The sequence below is a fragment of the Coregonus clupeaformis genome, chromosome 26 (assembly GCF_020615455.1).
Source record: "Coregonus clupeaformis isolate EN_2021a chromosome 26, ASM2061545v1, whole genome shotgun sequence".
Taxonomy (NCBI): domain Eukaryota; kingdom Metazoa; phylum Chordata; class Actinopteri; order Salmoniformes; family Salmonidae; genus Coregonus; species Coregonus clupeaformis.
Window position 1 is genome coordinate 120058 of NC_059217.1, and position 16111 is coordinate 136168.

Here is a 16111-nt window from a genome sequence, read left to right on the forward strand (position 1 = left end):
AGATTAGGACCTAATGAATTTATTTCAATTGACATTTCCTTATATGAACTAACTCAGTAGAATCTTTGAAATTGTTGCATTTATATTTTTTGTTCAATATACATCAGATGATACAGTAGACAAAGAGAGTAGTGTGACCAGCCCACTCATGTCAGCACAACAGAATTCAACAGAGCCTTCCTATTTATCTTGGCCAGGTCGCAGTTGTAAATGAGAACCTGTTCTCAACTGGCTTACCTGGTTAAATAAAGGTGAAATAAAAAATAAAATAAAAATAATAATAAAAAATAATAATTTTTTTTTAAAAAATTGTGGTTTATTTTTGGACAATTCTATTTCGGCGCCATATTGGGTAGACATTGAGGAAATCATATGGACCAAAAAAACGACAATATGTCCGTTATACCCATTCTATTCCTATGGTATAGACATGATCATAGCGAGGGGAGACAAGAGACAGTGGAGTCCTGCTGCTCACTAGACATCATTTGATAGGATGCATCCCAAACTGTACCCTATTCCCTACATAGTGCCCTGGTCAAAAGTAGTGTACTATAATAAGATTCAGTTTGGGACTCAGCCAAAGTCATTTAGACAAGCCACACTTCACATTCTTCAAGGAATCTCAGCGACATGATCAGGACCACATTACATCTTCTCAAATATATTGGTACAAATGTAATGTGCATGCCACCACCTACTTTTAACATTATAATTATTCCACAATACCGACCGATCAGCTCGCTAATAGTCTCTGATTTGACTAAAACACTACAAGCTACGCTGCCATGTTCTGCATGGTCAAGCCCCTTACTCCAGCACAAGCCCACATTAATCTGACAATACTTAATTTAATGGCAGATAAAGTTCTTCATGTAAGGTCTGATTAATACGTTCTTCAGTTCTAGAACCTTCAGCTCCTGAAGGTTAGACTCCCCCTCTTCCTGCTCCTGCCTTCCTGGGACTGGTTGCTTGACAGCTAATCAGATCAAGTATTGGTAACTGCATACTTGGGAGTGTGTCTTGAAGTGGGCGTTGAAAAAGAAGTGGGGTGGATCAACAGCGATGGGTGTAACATCAGGGGGGCAATTCTATTAAGCTAACATATGGAATTGTTTTAAGATGTCATATCATGGATCATTTAGCAATTAGATTTAGAATTTTAGGACCCCTGTAGGATGAAAAACAGAGGTGTTTCGGCCCTCCAGGACCAGAATTGAAGAACCCTGTCTTAAGGGGTAACGCCACCTAAAAGTAACTGAAAGTAATCAGATTACTTTACTGAGTTTGGGTAATGCAAAAGTGACGTTACTGATTACATTTTTAGACAGGTACATAGTAACTAATAGATTATTTAGAAAGTAACCTACCCAACCCTGGAGGTTGGTTAGGAGAATGAGGTTAAGGTTAGGAAAAGGGTAAGGCTTAGCTAAAATGCTACAGTTGTTCAAAATCAACACGTCGTGCAGCCCAATCAGCCACGCAAAACAGTCTTGAGTGGCAACAAATCTGCCCAATTAGCTGATTCGCTTTCTATACACCCACTTCTGTTGATCCTCCCCCTTGTTGACTTTCAGACACACTCCATGTATGCAGTTACCCATGACTCAATCAGATTGAAGGAATATTCACTTGCGGGCGTTGTCGTAATTGGCCACGAACCAATCACACGTCTCCTTCAAGGCTGTGAAGGGGGAGGAAGAACAACAAGGAGACTCGGCAACAGGAACCAAACAGCTTTATTTGCAGAACTTGATATGTCAATTGCGAATGTTAATAAAAAGGTGGCCGAATACAGATACAACATTGTTTTAACACAACAAACAGAGTTTTTGAACTACGGCGCACAACATTGTTCAATGTGCAAATAAAATCGGCAATCTACTTTTTGGGTTTTTCAAAATGACTGGCGTTGGAGAAGTAGGTACCTTGTTTGAAGGGGGTAAAGGTGCAGTTGGGGCGATACCGCAGCAGCTTGGCGTTGCTGGCGGTCTTCTTGAACTGACCGTCCGCTTTGGTCGTGTCATACTGGAGGTCTTGGTTATGGAATCAAACACACAGGGCTGCCACTGGCAGGTCGTGCGTGTGAGATAGTGTGTGTGTGTGTGTGGTGTGTGTTAGCGTTATAATCTGGCCATGCAGCCAGGTGAAAGGATACAGTCACTTGACCTTTGAACCCCAGCGCCTCGACGACAGCCTCTGCTGCCTCCTTGATGGACACCTCCTCCTCCTCACCAACTAAAATACAAAGCGAGAGAGGGAGACAACACTGAATCCTGAAAATGTTGTTGTTTAATGTGTGTGTGTGTGTGTGTGTGTGAGTGAGAGAGAGTGCGTGTGCTCACCAGACAGTATAATGGGGTCCACCTCGTGGTACTCTCTCAGCACCCAGAGGAAGAGATGAGCCAGGTCCAACGAGTAGATGAACTGCCTTCTGGGAGATCCTGAGCCCCACACCACCAACGGACTGCCCTCCTCTAACAAACACGGATGAGTAAAGGCTTGTTAGAAGAAATGTAATCTCCCGTGGGCAGATTCTGCGTGTACATCGAGAGAATCTACCAGGGCTGAATGGGATGTGTGAGATCCGAGCAGCATTAGTTCCGTTTTTGGGGGGTTTCGTCACTGGTTAATTGGACGTATTAGGATTGGGCGAAGGCGGTGCTTAAACTGCTTCTGTGGTGAATTATTATTAATGAACTGTAGAGTTTAATGGACTATGAGGTAGAACTGGGTTAATCAAGAGCATAAAGTTAGAAATCTTTGTTACTGGGCCAGGAATTGTATTGGGTCATTTAATTTCACTGTGTGGGTGAGTAGAGAGGGAATCTGCCTTAGGGTGAGATTGCTTGCTCTTACTTAAATCCATGGCTGTCTTATCTGATGAGAGACTGAAACTAGCTTGTGGCCTTTTGTCTCTCTCTTCAGACACAGTGAACGGAGCGGCACCAGGATTGAATAGAGTTTGGGCTAGACCTTTGTCTACTTGGTATCTTCTTGATTGATTACAGCATGAGGGGGTGAGGTTTGTGTATGACTCAAGAATTTAGGGCCTTGTCATGTTTAAACTAAACATGAGTGTGTGTGCAAGACAGGGGAGCGAGTGATTGGTTGGAGTAATAGTTCAGCCGTCCTCAGGGACAAAGGAAGTGGGTGTGGAGTGTACCTCCCGAGTGGCGCAGTGGTCTAAGGCACTGCATCGCAGTGCTAGCTGTGCCGCTAGAGATCTTGGTTCGAATCCAGGCTCTGTCGTAGCCGGCCGCGACCGGGAGACCCATGGGGCGGCGCACAATTGGCCCAGCGTCGTCCAGGGTAGGGGAGGGAATGGCCGGCAGGGATGTAGCTCAGTTGGTAGAGCATGGCGTTTGCAACGCCAGGGTTGTGGGTTCGATTCCCACAGTATGAAAAAAATAAAAATAAAATGTATGCACTCACTAACTGTAAGTCGCTCTGGATAAGAGCGTCTGCTAAATGACTAAAATGTAAAATGAGTGATAAAGAGCGGGAAACTGAAGAGGGAGGGATTTAGAGCTAGAAGAGTTGGGGATGATGGTATATAATGTGACGTGAGGGAGGAAGAACGGGGTGCCACTCTGCAGACTGGTATCGGCTTTGTTGAAATTTTTATAAAATCATTTCTTGATGCAACAAAAACTCTGTAAGACCTTATTTGTAATAAAGTATAGTGGTTATAGTTATAGTGGAATGTGTGTATACAGATTAATGTAGGGAGGTATACTGTATAGGTTTTATACATTGAATAAATGTTATACACTGTTTCGTATACATTCCCAGCTATAAACTGAATTGCAGTATACAGACCAAAAAAGACAGCAGGCTACAGTTGGCTGAAAAATAAAGAAATAGATATACAGCTATTAGTGAGTGTTGTGTAGTTATCTTACTCTGAGCGATGTAGGCTTTGTGTATGAGACCTGGTAGTACATGTCCATCCTCAATGTTGAAGTTATCATGAGGACCAAACACATTGGTTGGTATCACTGCTGTGTAGCACCGCCCATGCTGCTGGTGATACGCCCTGCAAGACAAACACACATCAACATAACCCACGAACACGACCACAGAGCCATATACACTACATGCTCGTCAAACATCTCATTCCAAAATCATGAGCATTAATATGGAGTTGGTCCCCCCTTTAATGCTATAACAGCCTCCACTCTTCTGGGAAGGCTTTCCACTAGATGTTGGAACATTGCTGCGGGGACTTGCTTCCATTCAGCCACAAGAGCATTAGTGAGGTCGGGCACTGATGTTGGACGATTAGTCCTGGCTCGCAGTCGGCGTTCCAATTCATCCCAAAGGTGTTCGATGGGGTCGAGGTAAGGGCTCTGTGCAGGCCAGTCAAGTTCTTCCACACCGATCTTAACAAACCATTTCTGTATGGACCTCGCTTTGTAATTCATCACTCCAGAGAACGCGTTTCCAATGCTCCAGAGTCCAATGGCGGCGAGCTTTACATTAATCTAGCCATCACTTGGCATTGTGCATGGTGATTTTAGGCTTGTGTGCGGCAGCTCGGCCATGGAAACCCATTTCATGAAGCTCCAGACGAACAGTTCTTGTGCTGACGTTGCTTCCAGAGTCAGTTTGGAACTCAGTAGTGAGTGTAGCAAACGAGGACAGACTATGGTCTTGTTCTGTGAGCTTGTGTGGCCTACCACTTCGTGGCTGAGCAGTTGTTGCTCCTAGACGTTTCCACTTCACAATAACATCACTTACAGTTTACTGGGGAAGCTCTAGCAGGGCAGAAATTTAACGAACTGACTTGTTGGAAAGGTGGCATCCTATGACGGTGCCACATTGAAAGTCACTGAGTTCTTCAGTATGGGCCCTTCTACTTCCAATGTTTGTCTTTGGAGATTGCATGGCTGTGTGCTTGATTTCATACACCTGTCAGCAACGGGTGTGGCTGAAATAGCAGATTCCAATCATTTGAAGGGTCCACATACTTTTGGCCATGTGTACTACGTACGTGGTTTGAGGAGTTAGACGTAACTTTGGTCAACTCTGAGTTCAACTCGGGATAACCGGTACCACTAAAGTGGCTCACCGTTTATCCTGGTAAATTTCTATGGCAACGAATCCTTCAGAACTAACATTGATAAGTACACCAAAAACTGCATTAACAATAAGTAAAATAAAGACAGCACTTCAACAAGCCTGATTTCACACCATTGCCTGCTGAATTTGCAAGATAACTCCTTTCATTTTAATTTCAGCACAAGTTAAAATGTGCACTGACTCGCCCATGGATTGATGTTTCAGCATCATCTCAATGAAGGGTTCCGCGTTCGACTAGCCACGTGCGACATGCACGCGCAGTTACAAGCCTGCTAGAGTTAGCGGCAGGCGGACAAGCAATTTCCATGGTCGTAGTACGGATGAAGCCAGAGCTGGAATGTGAAGCTACCTGAAGCTGGCTAGCTTTAGAAAACCCTAGCTTCAAATCATAGTATACCCCTCTGGTCTCTTCTAATAAAGGTTAAAGACATGCTCCAATGTGTAGTTCATACATGCATAATCTATGAGCAGAATTACTCTTACCTCAATTAGCCACAAAATCCCTAGTTTGAAAGCGACTGTTTTCTAGAAGCTGTGCTGCGCCATTTCCCCTAGATTTTCCCCTCGTAGGCCAGCCCCCTTGCAATTCAAGTTCAGCCTATCAGCTTTAGCCCCTCGCCATTTGAGTGACAGCTAGGAAGATGCACACAGCAGAGCGAGAGAAAGCGCAATGACGTGGTGCACATATTGCACATGTGACATAGGACCACTTTTGGCTCGTGAGCGCTACTTTCAGAACTACTGGCTAAAAAGTAAACAAAAGTACCGGAGAATCTCTTTAAATAAAAGAAGAACACACCTATTGTGGACATCGATCATTCTCTTAGCGTACGAGTAGCCATAGTTAGACTCATGAGGAGGGCCGTTGTGGATCTGGAAGAAAATAAATAAGAGAGAGAGTCAACTACCATCATGTCTGCAACACACACGCACAGACACACACAAGTTGTTACCATGGTCTCGTCGATGGGGTAGGTGGTCTTGTCAGGGAAGATGCAGGTGGAGAGACAGGAGACCACCCTGACAGCGTCTACCTCGTGTGCTGCCTGCAGAACGTTGTCATTGATGTAGATGTTGTTTCTCTGGAGAATATGGATGGATGGATGAATACATTGGTAAATAAACATGATCAAAATCACACATGGATGGATGAATAAGGTTGAGTCCCCATTGGCACCCTATTCACTAGTGTACAATTTTGACCAGGGCCTATAGTGAGTGATTAGGGTGCCAATAGGGATGTAGCCCAAGTTGGTAAATAAACATTGTCAAAATCTGCATCCTGTACCTCTAGCCTTTTTCAGAAGTGTGAACTTTTAAAACATAGGATTGGTAAAAAAGCATTGGCTGAAGGGAGTTTCCACCATTGTAAAAGTAATGTGAGAAAATTGTGCAAGTGCACACTTCGGGAACTATGTGGAGAATCGGGATTCAGCCTCTGTCATCAAAACTCCTGAACCACTTACCCAGAAGTCAAGGTTGGCCCTCATGTTCTTGAAGAGCCCTCCCACCATGGCTGCCAGGTGGATGATATGGGTGGGCTGGTGCTTCTGAAACACTGCCCGCGTCTCACCCATGTCCCTGAGGGAGCACACACACACACACACACACACACACACACACACACACACGTCAGCTTGGAATGTATATATTCTTAAATTCCATTCCTTACTTAGATTTGTGTGTATTAGGTATATGTTGTGAAATTGTTAGATATTACTGCACTGTCGGCGCTAGAAGCACTTCGCTACACCCGCAATAACATCTGCTAAACACGTGTAAGTGACATAAAATTTGATTTGATTTTTCAAAAACACAGGAACTCATAGGCTGGGCTACAAAGCCACCCAGAGCTAGGACTGAGGCAGGAGAGGGAGTGTTGGGTCAGGTGTGTGTGTGTGTGTGTCTATGTATGAGTGTGTGTAGCTCTCACATGAGGTTTGCGTCCTTAGACGAGAGGAAGATCCACTCCTCTCCCTCCCTGGCCCCTCCCTCTTCTTTGACCACATGTTCTATGGCCCTGCCCACCAGACCAGTCCCCCCAGTCACCAACACCCGCATAGGGCCATTTTGATCCACTGTGTGATCTCCCATCTGCGCGCGCACACACACACACACACACAGAGAGAGAAATGGGGGGGAGAACGGGAGAGAGAAACAGTGAATTGCTTAGATCAGTGAAGTTCAAGGTAATCTACTTTGGAAGAAGGCTGCCAAGTTGTTATTTCATACAAATGGCAGGGGAATTACTTCTCCAGAATTGATTGATGAATTCAGTGATATACGAATCAAGAATCAATTAAACAAGAGTTACTAACAGACATACAGACTAATCTCGTCCCCCAGCCGGCTCTTTCTTTCTGTCGAGCCTGGGGACGAGGTTACATACAGACCTTAAAACAGACCTGAAAGATAAGTCTACACAGAAAGTACAGTGAGGGAAAAAAGTATTTGATCCCCTGCTGATTTTGTACGTTTGCCCACTGACAAAGACATGATCAGTCTATAATTTTAATGGTAGGTTTATTTGAACAGTGAGAGACAGAATAACAACAAAAAAATCCAGAAAAACGCATGTCAAAAATGTTATGAATTGATTTGCATTTTAATGAGGGAAATAAGTATTTGACCCCTCTGCAAAACATGACTTAGTACTTGGTGGCAAAACCCTTGTGGGCAATCACAGAGGTCAGACGTTTCTTGTAGCTGGCCACAAGGTTTGCACACATCTCAGGAGGGATTTTGTTCCAGTCCTCTTTGCAGATCTTCTCCAAGTCATTAAGGTTTCGAGGCTGACGTTTGGCAACTCGAACCTTGAGCTCCCTCCACAGATTTTCTATGGGATTAAGGTCTGGAGACTGGCTAGGCCACACCAGGACCTTAATGTGCTTCTTCTTGAGCCACTCCTTTGTTGCCTTGGCTGTGTGTTTTGGGCCATTGTCATGCTGGAATACCCATCCACGACCCGGATTACTTTATCCTATCCCAGGTATTCCTTAAAGAGGTGGGGTTTCAAGTGTCTCCGGAAGGTGGTGAGTGACTCCGCTGTCCTGGCGTCATGAGGGAGCTTGTTCCACCATTGGGGTGCCAGAGCAGCAAACAGTTTTGACTGGGCTGAGCGGGAACTGTGCTTCTGCAGAGGTAGGGGGGCCAGCAGGCCAGAGGTGGATGAACGCAATGCCCTCGTTTGGGTGTAGGGACTGATCAGAGCCTGAAGGTACGGAGGTGCCGTTCCCCTCACCGCTCCGTAGGCAGGCACCATGGTCTTGTAGCAGATGCGAGCTTCAACTGGAAGCCAGTGGAATGTGCGGAGGAGCGGGGTGACGTGAGAGAACTTGGGAAGGTTGAACACCAGACGGGCTGCGGCATTCTGGATGAGATGTAGGGGTTTAATGGCGCAGGCAGGGAGCCCAGCCAACAGCGAGTTGCAGTAATCCAGACGGGAGATGACAAGTGCCTGGATTAGGACCTGTGCCGCTTCCTGTGTAAGACAGGGTTGTACTCTCCGAATGTTGTAGAGCATGAACCTACAGGATCGGGTCACCGCCTTGATGTTAGCGGAGAACGACAGGGTGTTGTCCAGGGTCACGCCAAGGCTCTTCGCACTCTGGGAGGAGGACACAACGGAGTTGTCAACCGTGATGGCGAGATCATGGAACGCGCAGTCCTTCCCGGGGAGGAAGAGTGGGATGGGGTCAAGCGGGCAGGTTGTTAGGCGGCCGGCCGTCACAAGTCGCAAGATTTTATCTGGAGAGAGAGGGGAGAAAGAAGTCAAAGCATAGGGTAGGGCAGTGTGAGCAGGACCAGCAGTGTCATTTGACACTTTTTCAAAATGGTTGACGAAGTCATCCACAGAGAGGGAGAGGGGGGGAGGGGGGGGGGGTGAGGATTCAGCAGGGAGGAGAAGGTGGCAAAGAGCTTCCTAGGGTTGGAGGCAGATGCTTGGAATTTAGAGTGGTAGAAAGTGGCTTTAGCAGCAGAAACAGATGAAGAAAATGTAGAGAGGAGGGAGTGAAAAGATGCCAGGTCCGCAGGGAGTCTAGTTTTCCTCCATTTCCGCTCGGCTGCCCGGAGCCCTGTTCTGTGAGCTCGCAATGAGTCATCAAGCCACGGAGCAGGAGGGGAGGACCGAGCCGGCCGGGAGGATAGGGGACATAGAGAGTCAAAGGATGCAGAAATGGAGGAGAGGAGGGTTGAGGAGGCAGAATCAGGAGATTGGAGGGAGAAGGATTGAGCAGAGGGAAGGATACAAAGTAGTGGTCGGAGACATGGAGGGGAGTTGCAGTGAGATTAGTAGAAGAACAGCATAGTAAAGATGAGGTCAAGTGTATTGCCTGCCTTGTGAGTAGGGGGGGACGGTGAGAGGGTGAGGTCAAAAGAGGAGAGGAGTGGAAAGAAGGAGGCAGAGAGAAATGAGTCAAAGGTAGACGTAGGGAGGTTGAAGTCACCCAGAACTGTGAGGGGTGAGCCGTCCTCAGGAAAGGAACTTATCAAGGCGTCAAGCTCATTGATGAACTCTCCAAGGGAACCTGGACGGCGATAAATGACAAGGATGTTAAGCTTGAATGGGCTAGTGACTGTGACAGCATGGAATTCAAATGAGGAGATAGACAGATGGGTCAGGGGAAAAAGAGAGAATGTCCACTTGGGAGAGATGAGGATTCCTGTGCCACCACCCCGCTGACCAGATGCTCTCGGGGTATGCGAGAACACATGGTCAGACGAGGAGAGAGCAGTAGGAGTAGCAGTATTTTCAGTGGTAATCCATGTTTCCGTCAGCGCCAAGAAGTCGAGGGACTGGAGGGTAGCATAGGCTGAGATGAACTCTGCCTTGTTGGCAGCAGAACGGCAGTTCCAGAGGCTGCCTGAGACCTGGAACTCCACCTGGGTGGTGCGCGCGGGAACCACCAGGTTAGAGAGGCAGCAGCCACGCAGTGAGAGGCGTTTGTATAGCCTGTGCGGAGAGGAGAGAACAGATATAGACAGAGGCATAGTTGACAGGCTACAGAAAATGGCTACAATAATGCAAAGGAGATCGGAATGAAATGAACTAAACATCTGGGAAAGGAGAGAGCGGGGCCTCCCTCACTTACGTTTCACTGAAACACCCAAATATAACTCTCCCAACTTCCACCTCAGAAACTATAATTGTTGTAAACTACAGCGGTTCAATGTTTTCTAGGAATAGACTCTAACTTAGATTATTCAGCTAGCTAACTTGGTACAGTATTCTTCCGTGAAAATCGTCCAGGGCACCTAGTCATATGACATCACAGCCAGCTAGCATGCCGGACTCCAACTACACGGTTTAGCACCAATACTCGGCCACAACAAACCACCAGTGTGTCAACACGCCAAGCAGATCATTCGTGTCCGTGTCTAACGTTGTGGGTTAGTCCCGACAGCTTGAGCGAGTCTGTCGTCAACTTATTCAGCCAGTTAGTTAGCTAGAATAGTTAACTATTGGGGTCATAGGCAGCATTCTTCCTCCTCCAAACAGCAAGTTGAGTTGATGCCAAAGAGCTCGATTTTGGTCTCATCTGACCACAACACTTTCACCCAGTTCTCCTCTGAATCATTCAGATGTTCATTGGCAAACTTCAGACGGGCATGTATGTGCTTTCTTGAGCAGGGGGACCTTGCGGGCGCTGCAGGATTTCAGTCCTTCACGGCGTAGTGTGTTACCAATTGTTTTCTTGGTGACTATGGTCCCAGCTGCCTTGAGATCATTGACAAGATCCTCCTGTGTAGTTCTGGGCTAATTCCTCACCGTTCTCATGATCATTGCAACTCCACGATGTGAGATCTTGCATGAAGCCCCAGGCCGAGGGAGATTGACAGTTATTTTGTGTTTCTTCCATTTGCGAATAATCACACCAACTGTTGTCACCTTCTCACCAAACTGCTTGGCGATGGTCTTGTAGCCCATTCCAGCCTTGTGTAGGTCTACAATCTTGTCCCTGACATCCTTGGAGAGCTCTTTGGTCTTGGCCATGGTGGAGAGTTGGAATCTGATTGATTGATTGCTTCTGTGGACAGGTGTCTTTTATACAGGTAACAAACTGAGATTAGGAGCACTCCCTTTAAGAGTGTGCTCCTAATCTCAGCTTGTTATCTGTATAAAAGACACCTGGGAGCCAGAAATCTTTCTGATTGAGAGGGGGTCAAATACTTCTTAAAATGCAAATCAATTTATAACATTTTTGACATATGTTTTTCTGGATTTTTTTGTTGTTATTTTGTCTCTCACTGTTCAAATAAACCTACCATTAAAATTATAGACAGATCATTTCTTTGTCAGTGGGCAAATGTACAAAATCAGCAGGGGATCAACTACTTTTTTCCCCTCACTGTAGGCCTACACTTACAGGTTCCAGGACAAGTAGTGAGACACAATGATGCATTGTCCCAGTTTTTTGCAATGACAGAATCAATTCCTTTAGTAATCAAGAAATAATCCAACACAAGAGGGAGTGGACTAAACAAACAGAACTTTACTAGTCGGCTTTTTTACTAGCCTGAGTGCCACTCTGTTTGTGCTATCACAACTCCCTATTACTCATTGACATGTTTGGCTTGACAATGACAGCAATAGAGTACACAAGAGTAGTTATATAGATCTGGGTAGATTTGTACTAGGTTGAAGATAGGGCATTAACCTAGGCTTTTTGCAGGAAGAGGTGGAGGATGTAATTTCAAAAGCATACAAACCACAAGTGTAAAATCATATCTGTGGTCCTCTGTAGCTCAGCTGGTAGAGCACGGCGCTTGTAACGCCAAGGTAGTGGGTTCGATCCCCGGGACCACCCATACACAAAAATGTATGCACGCATGACTGTAAGTCGCTTTGGATAAAAGCGTCTGCTAAATGGCATATTATTATATTATATTACTATATCTGATAAGATTAGGCTAAGTGGAAAGTACACTGCCATGTCCTTTATCTTGTCTTTAGATCCAAGTTCCTAGTCTAGTTTCAAGAATTGGCCAATAGTCTACAATGTAATGAAGGAAACAGGAAGCAGACAATACTGACAATGGGTTTTCTGATTCTCAATGTTGTTGGATTAGACTTTCCCATACGAAGGAACTAATGGGGCTTTAGGACTGTGCCTCAACAAAACTGTATAAATGTATATGGGTCAATGACGTGTACATTTTGGTGTCCGAATTAAATAATTTTCCAAAATCAACAACTAGCCTAATACACATTTTATGTTATGTATACTTAACAAAAATATAAAACACAACATTCAACAATTTCAAAGACTTTCCTGAGTTACAGTTCATATAAGGAAAGTCAATTGAAATAAATAAATTAGGCACTAATCTATGGATTTCACATGACTGGGAATACAGATATGCATCTGTTGGTCACAGATACAGTACCTTAACAAAAGAAAGTAGGGGCGTGGATCAGAAAAGCAGTTAGTATCTGGTGTGTGACCACCATTTGCATCATGCAGTGTGACACATCTCCTTCGCATAGAGTTGCTCTGGCTGTTGATGTTGTCCCACCCTTTTTTATTTGTATATGTCACCATTATTTAACCAGGTAAGCCAGTTGAGAACAAGCTCTCATTTACAACTGCGACCTGGCCAAGATAAAGCAAAGCAGTGCGGTAATATAAATCCACTAGCGTTCTATAATTAGGCTACACTATTAGTTTGTGTTTCTTACATCTGCAAACAGCTAATTTGTATTTTCTTAGCAAGTTTGGCCTAAATCTTGTTAGCCGCTAATGCTAAATCGCTAGATACATTTGAGTCATTTAGCAGACACTCTTATCCAGATCGACTTACAGTTAGTGAATGCATACATGTTTTTTTTCATACTGCCCCCCCGTGGGAAATGAACCACATCCCTGCCGGCCAAACCCTCCCCTACCTTGGACGACGCTGGACCAATTGTGCGCCAGAGCCTGGACTCTAACCAGGATCTCTAGTGGCACAGCTAGCACTGCGATGCAGTGCCTTAGACCACTGTGCCACTCGGGAGCTGGCTAGCTAGCTAATAAATGTACTGAGTCAGAGCAAACGTATTTAGCTATACAGCCTGATAATACCAGTGATGGTGTAGACCTAAATCAGCATGTTGTTTGTGCAAAAGTATCTTCTAAATCAAGAGGAATATGCAAAGCATGAATAAGTTAGCTACATGAAGTAGCTAAAAGAAAACATTAAAATGTAGCCAAAGATTATAGGGTCCCCTAGGAAACACTGATCAACACTTTTGTTCCTACCCTGTCACAATAACTCCTCCCTGGCATTTTCATTCGTTGTCATGTCAAACACTGTATTTAAAGTGCCCACTATTATATTCTAACTATAAAATGTATATAATAATTATATTTCCAACAGTTCACCCAAGTGTTTTGCTCTAAATCGCAAGTCAAATCGCAATTGCAACATATGATTATTGTTTGCCCATATCGTGCAGCCCTACGCAGCAGTGTGGAAATGATCTCAGATGAGTGCAGGAAATGCCGAAATTGATTAAATTGCTGAAAATTGTTTTGGGTTGAATTGAACAGTATAAAACAATCAGAATGGAGAAATACCCATTGTAATCACTTAGGATGTATGTGGTGCCACCCTAGGGTCACGCACTACTCATAAAGCATATTTAGAACTTATTATTCAAAAACATAAAATACCTTCAAATTAGAAGAATACCATGATATGATATTTCGCCATATCACCCAGCCCTACGCCATACACGTTGTCTGCGGTTGTGAGGCCGGTTGGACGTACTGCCAAATTCGACGTACTACTGAAACGACTTTGGAAGCAGCTTATGTTAGAGAAATTAACCTTACATTTTCTGGCAACAGCTCTGGTGGACCTTCCTGGAGTCAGAATGCCAATTGCGCACTCCCTCAAAACTTGAAACATCTGTGGCATTGTGTTGTGACAAAACTGCACATTTTAGAGTGGCCTTTTATTGTTCCAAGCACAAGGGGCACCTGTATAATGATCATGCTGTTTAATCATGTTCTTGATATACCACACCGGTCAGGTGGATGGATCCTTGGCAAAGGAGAAATGCTCACTAACAGGGATGTAAACACATTTGTGATTTTTTTTTTTTGAGAAATACGATTTTTTTATGCATATGGAACATTTCTGGGATATTTTATTTCAGCTCATCAAACATGGGACGAACACGTTACATGTTGCGTTTATATTTTTGTTCAGTATATTTAAGTGTTTCTAAAATAACCTATGGGAAAAAAAAATATTGGTGGAAAACGATTGGAACCATTTCCCTTTTTGACCGCTAGGTTTTATGGGTATTATGACACCTCAACTGTGGGACTCTATTCGCCATTTAAACAGAACCTGTAAGGTCCTTGGACTAAGAAGGAGTAACGCTAGGCTCCTTTAGTCCAATATTGGGCTATGACGTCCCAAGGATCCCGTATAGCATGGGCCATATAGGAACATCATGTTCCTTTGCAATTTAGCTAATGAAAACGGTTCTCCGGTTGTTCAGAGAAAACGTTATCTAGCTATAACGTTTCTGAGCGGGTTGAACTGAACCAATGTTGCTGTCTTGTGTGTCATCAAGCAACTGTCAGCAAAAGAGAATGTTTAGCTAGATAGCATAGTTAGCAAGACACGAACAGCTTTCGAAGGAAAATCAATCAAATGTTTATTTTAAATAGCAACCTTTGTGATCGAAACTACAATTATTACTGCTAGCTAGCTACAGTTACATAAAACGTGTTTCGCTTACCTGTTACTCCAGAGCTTTGTTCTTCCTCTAGCTATGAAGTTAGACGCTTCTATGAAATGGGATTGTGATTCTGAATTATCAGCCCACCAGCAGTTTCGAGGAAGAACGTGGTTCTTCTTCTTCGATGAGGTTTAACAGCGGTTGGCATCCAATAAATGTTGCATTACCGCCACCTACTAAACTGGAGTATAACTCCCTTATACTAAAAATAAAATCATAATACTAATACCCTACCATCTAACACTACACTCACAGAACATAAAACATAATAATAAATACCATACTGCACTATTTAAATCTATTTAGTCCTATTTCAGGCCAACAGCCTGAAAGGATGGGACACCGCCACTTAACACACCCAGTAACTCTTCTGATGTCAAGTCTCGCACACCCAAATACCTCTCTGCAGCTGCCACCACAACCTCTATTTTCTGTGACTTACGTTCCATCCCTGCAGTACAGTTGATAACCATTGCTATAAATGCCAAAAATCTAATCTTACTGAAACGTATATCACTTGTTGGTTTATCCCTCTGTCCAGATCTACTACTCACACCACTCCTCTCAGGATCCCTCCCCCTTGACCCATCTTCCTCTACTTTCTTCACTGCCTCAGCATATGACAACTTCTGCACTACTCTAACCCTGGAAACCTCAACCTGAATCTCTCGCATGGGACAATTCTGATCCCTAGCCCCATGGGCACCCCTACAATTAACACATACCACTACTTTCCCCAATGCTACACATTCCTTTGTCTCATGCCCTTCTGCACACTTCTCACACCTAGGAACGTCCTTCCTACACACTGCTGCCACATGCCCATAAGCTTGACACCTGTAACAACATAATGTATTCGGCACAAAAGCTCGTACACAATAACTTATATGTCCTAACATCACTTTGTTGGGCAAAGACTCAACATCAAAACTCAAAAGAACAGACAATGACTCTTCTGTTTCTCCACTAACGCCACCCTGTCTGCGTCGCACCAAACGACGAGCATCACAAACACCGGGAATCTTCCCCTTCAGTTGGTCAGCTTTCACATTTACCACTACCGCAGTAATCACTCGTTTCAATGGCACCCTTTTCTTGAGAGCAAAACAATTCACATCTCTTGCCCCCATTCATTTAACAAGGAGCGCCTGCTCCCTCTGACCAGCAGAAACACAAACAATTATCACAAGACCACTTCTGGTTACCTTCACCGATTCCACAGCACCCAACTCTGTTTTCACCCACCCTGAAACCACAAATGGATCAGCCAAAAGGCAAGGGTCCACT

General features: G+C 44.5%; 1 protein-coding gene across 1 annotated transcript; it reads right to left on the minus strand.

Annotated features, from left to right (window-relative positions):
• Positions 1–1219: 1219 nt before the first annotated feature.
• Positions 1220–14939, minus strand: LOC121540491 (GDP-L-fucose synthase). The gene is made up of 10 exons (XM_041849407.2): positions 14825–14939; positions 7019–7179; positions 6552–6666; positions 6039–6167; positions 5885–5958; positions 3906–4039; positions 2346–2477; positions 2159–2238; positions 1929–2028; positions 1220–1684 (listed from the first exon to the last, which is right to left on the minus strand). The coding sequence occupies exons 2-10, from the start codon at positions 7177–7179 to the stop codon at positions 1629–1631; spliced, it is 981 nt and encodes a 326-aa protein (XP_041705341.1). The 5' UTR covers positions 14825–14939; the 3' UTR covers positions 1220–1628.
• Positions 14940–16111: the final 1172 nt, after the last annotated feature.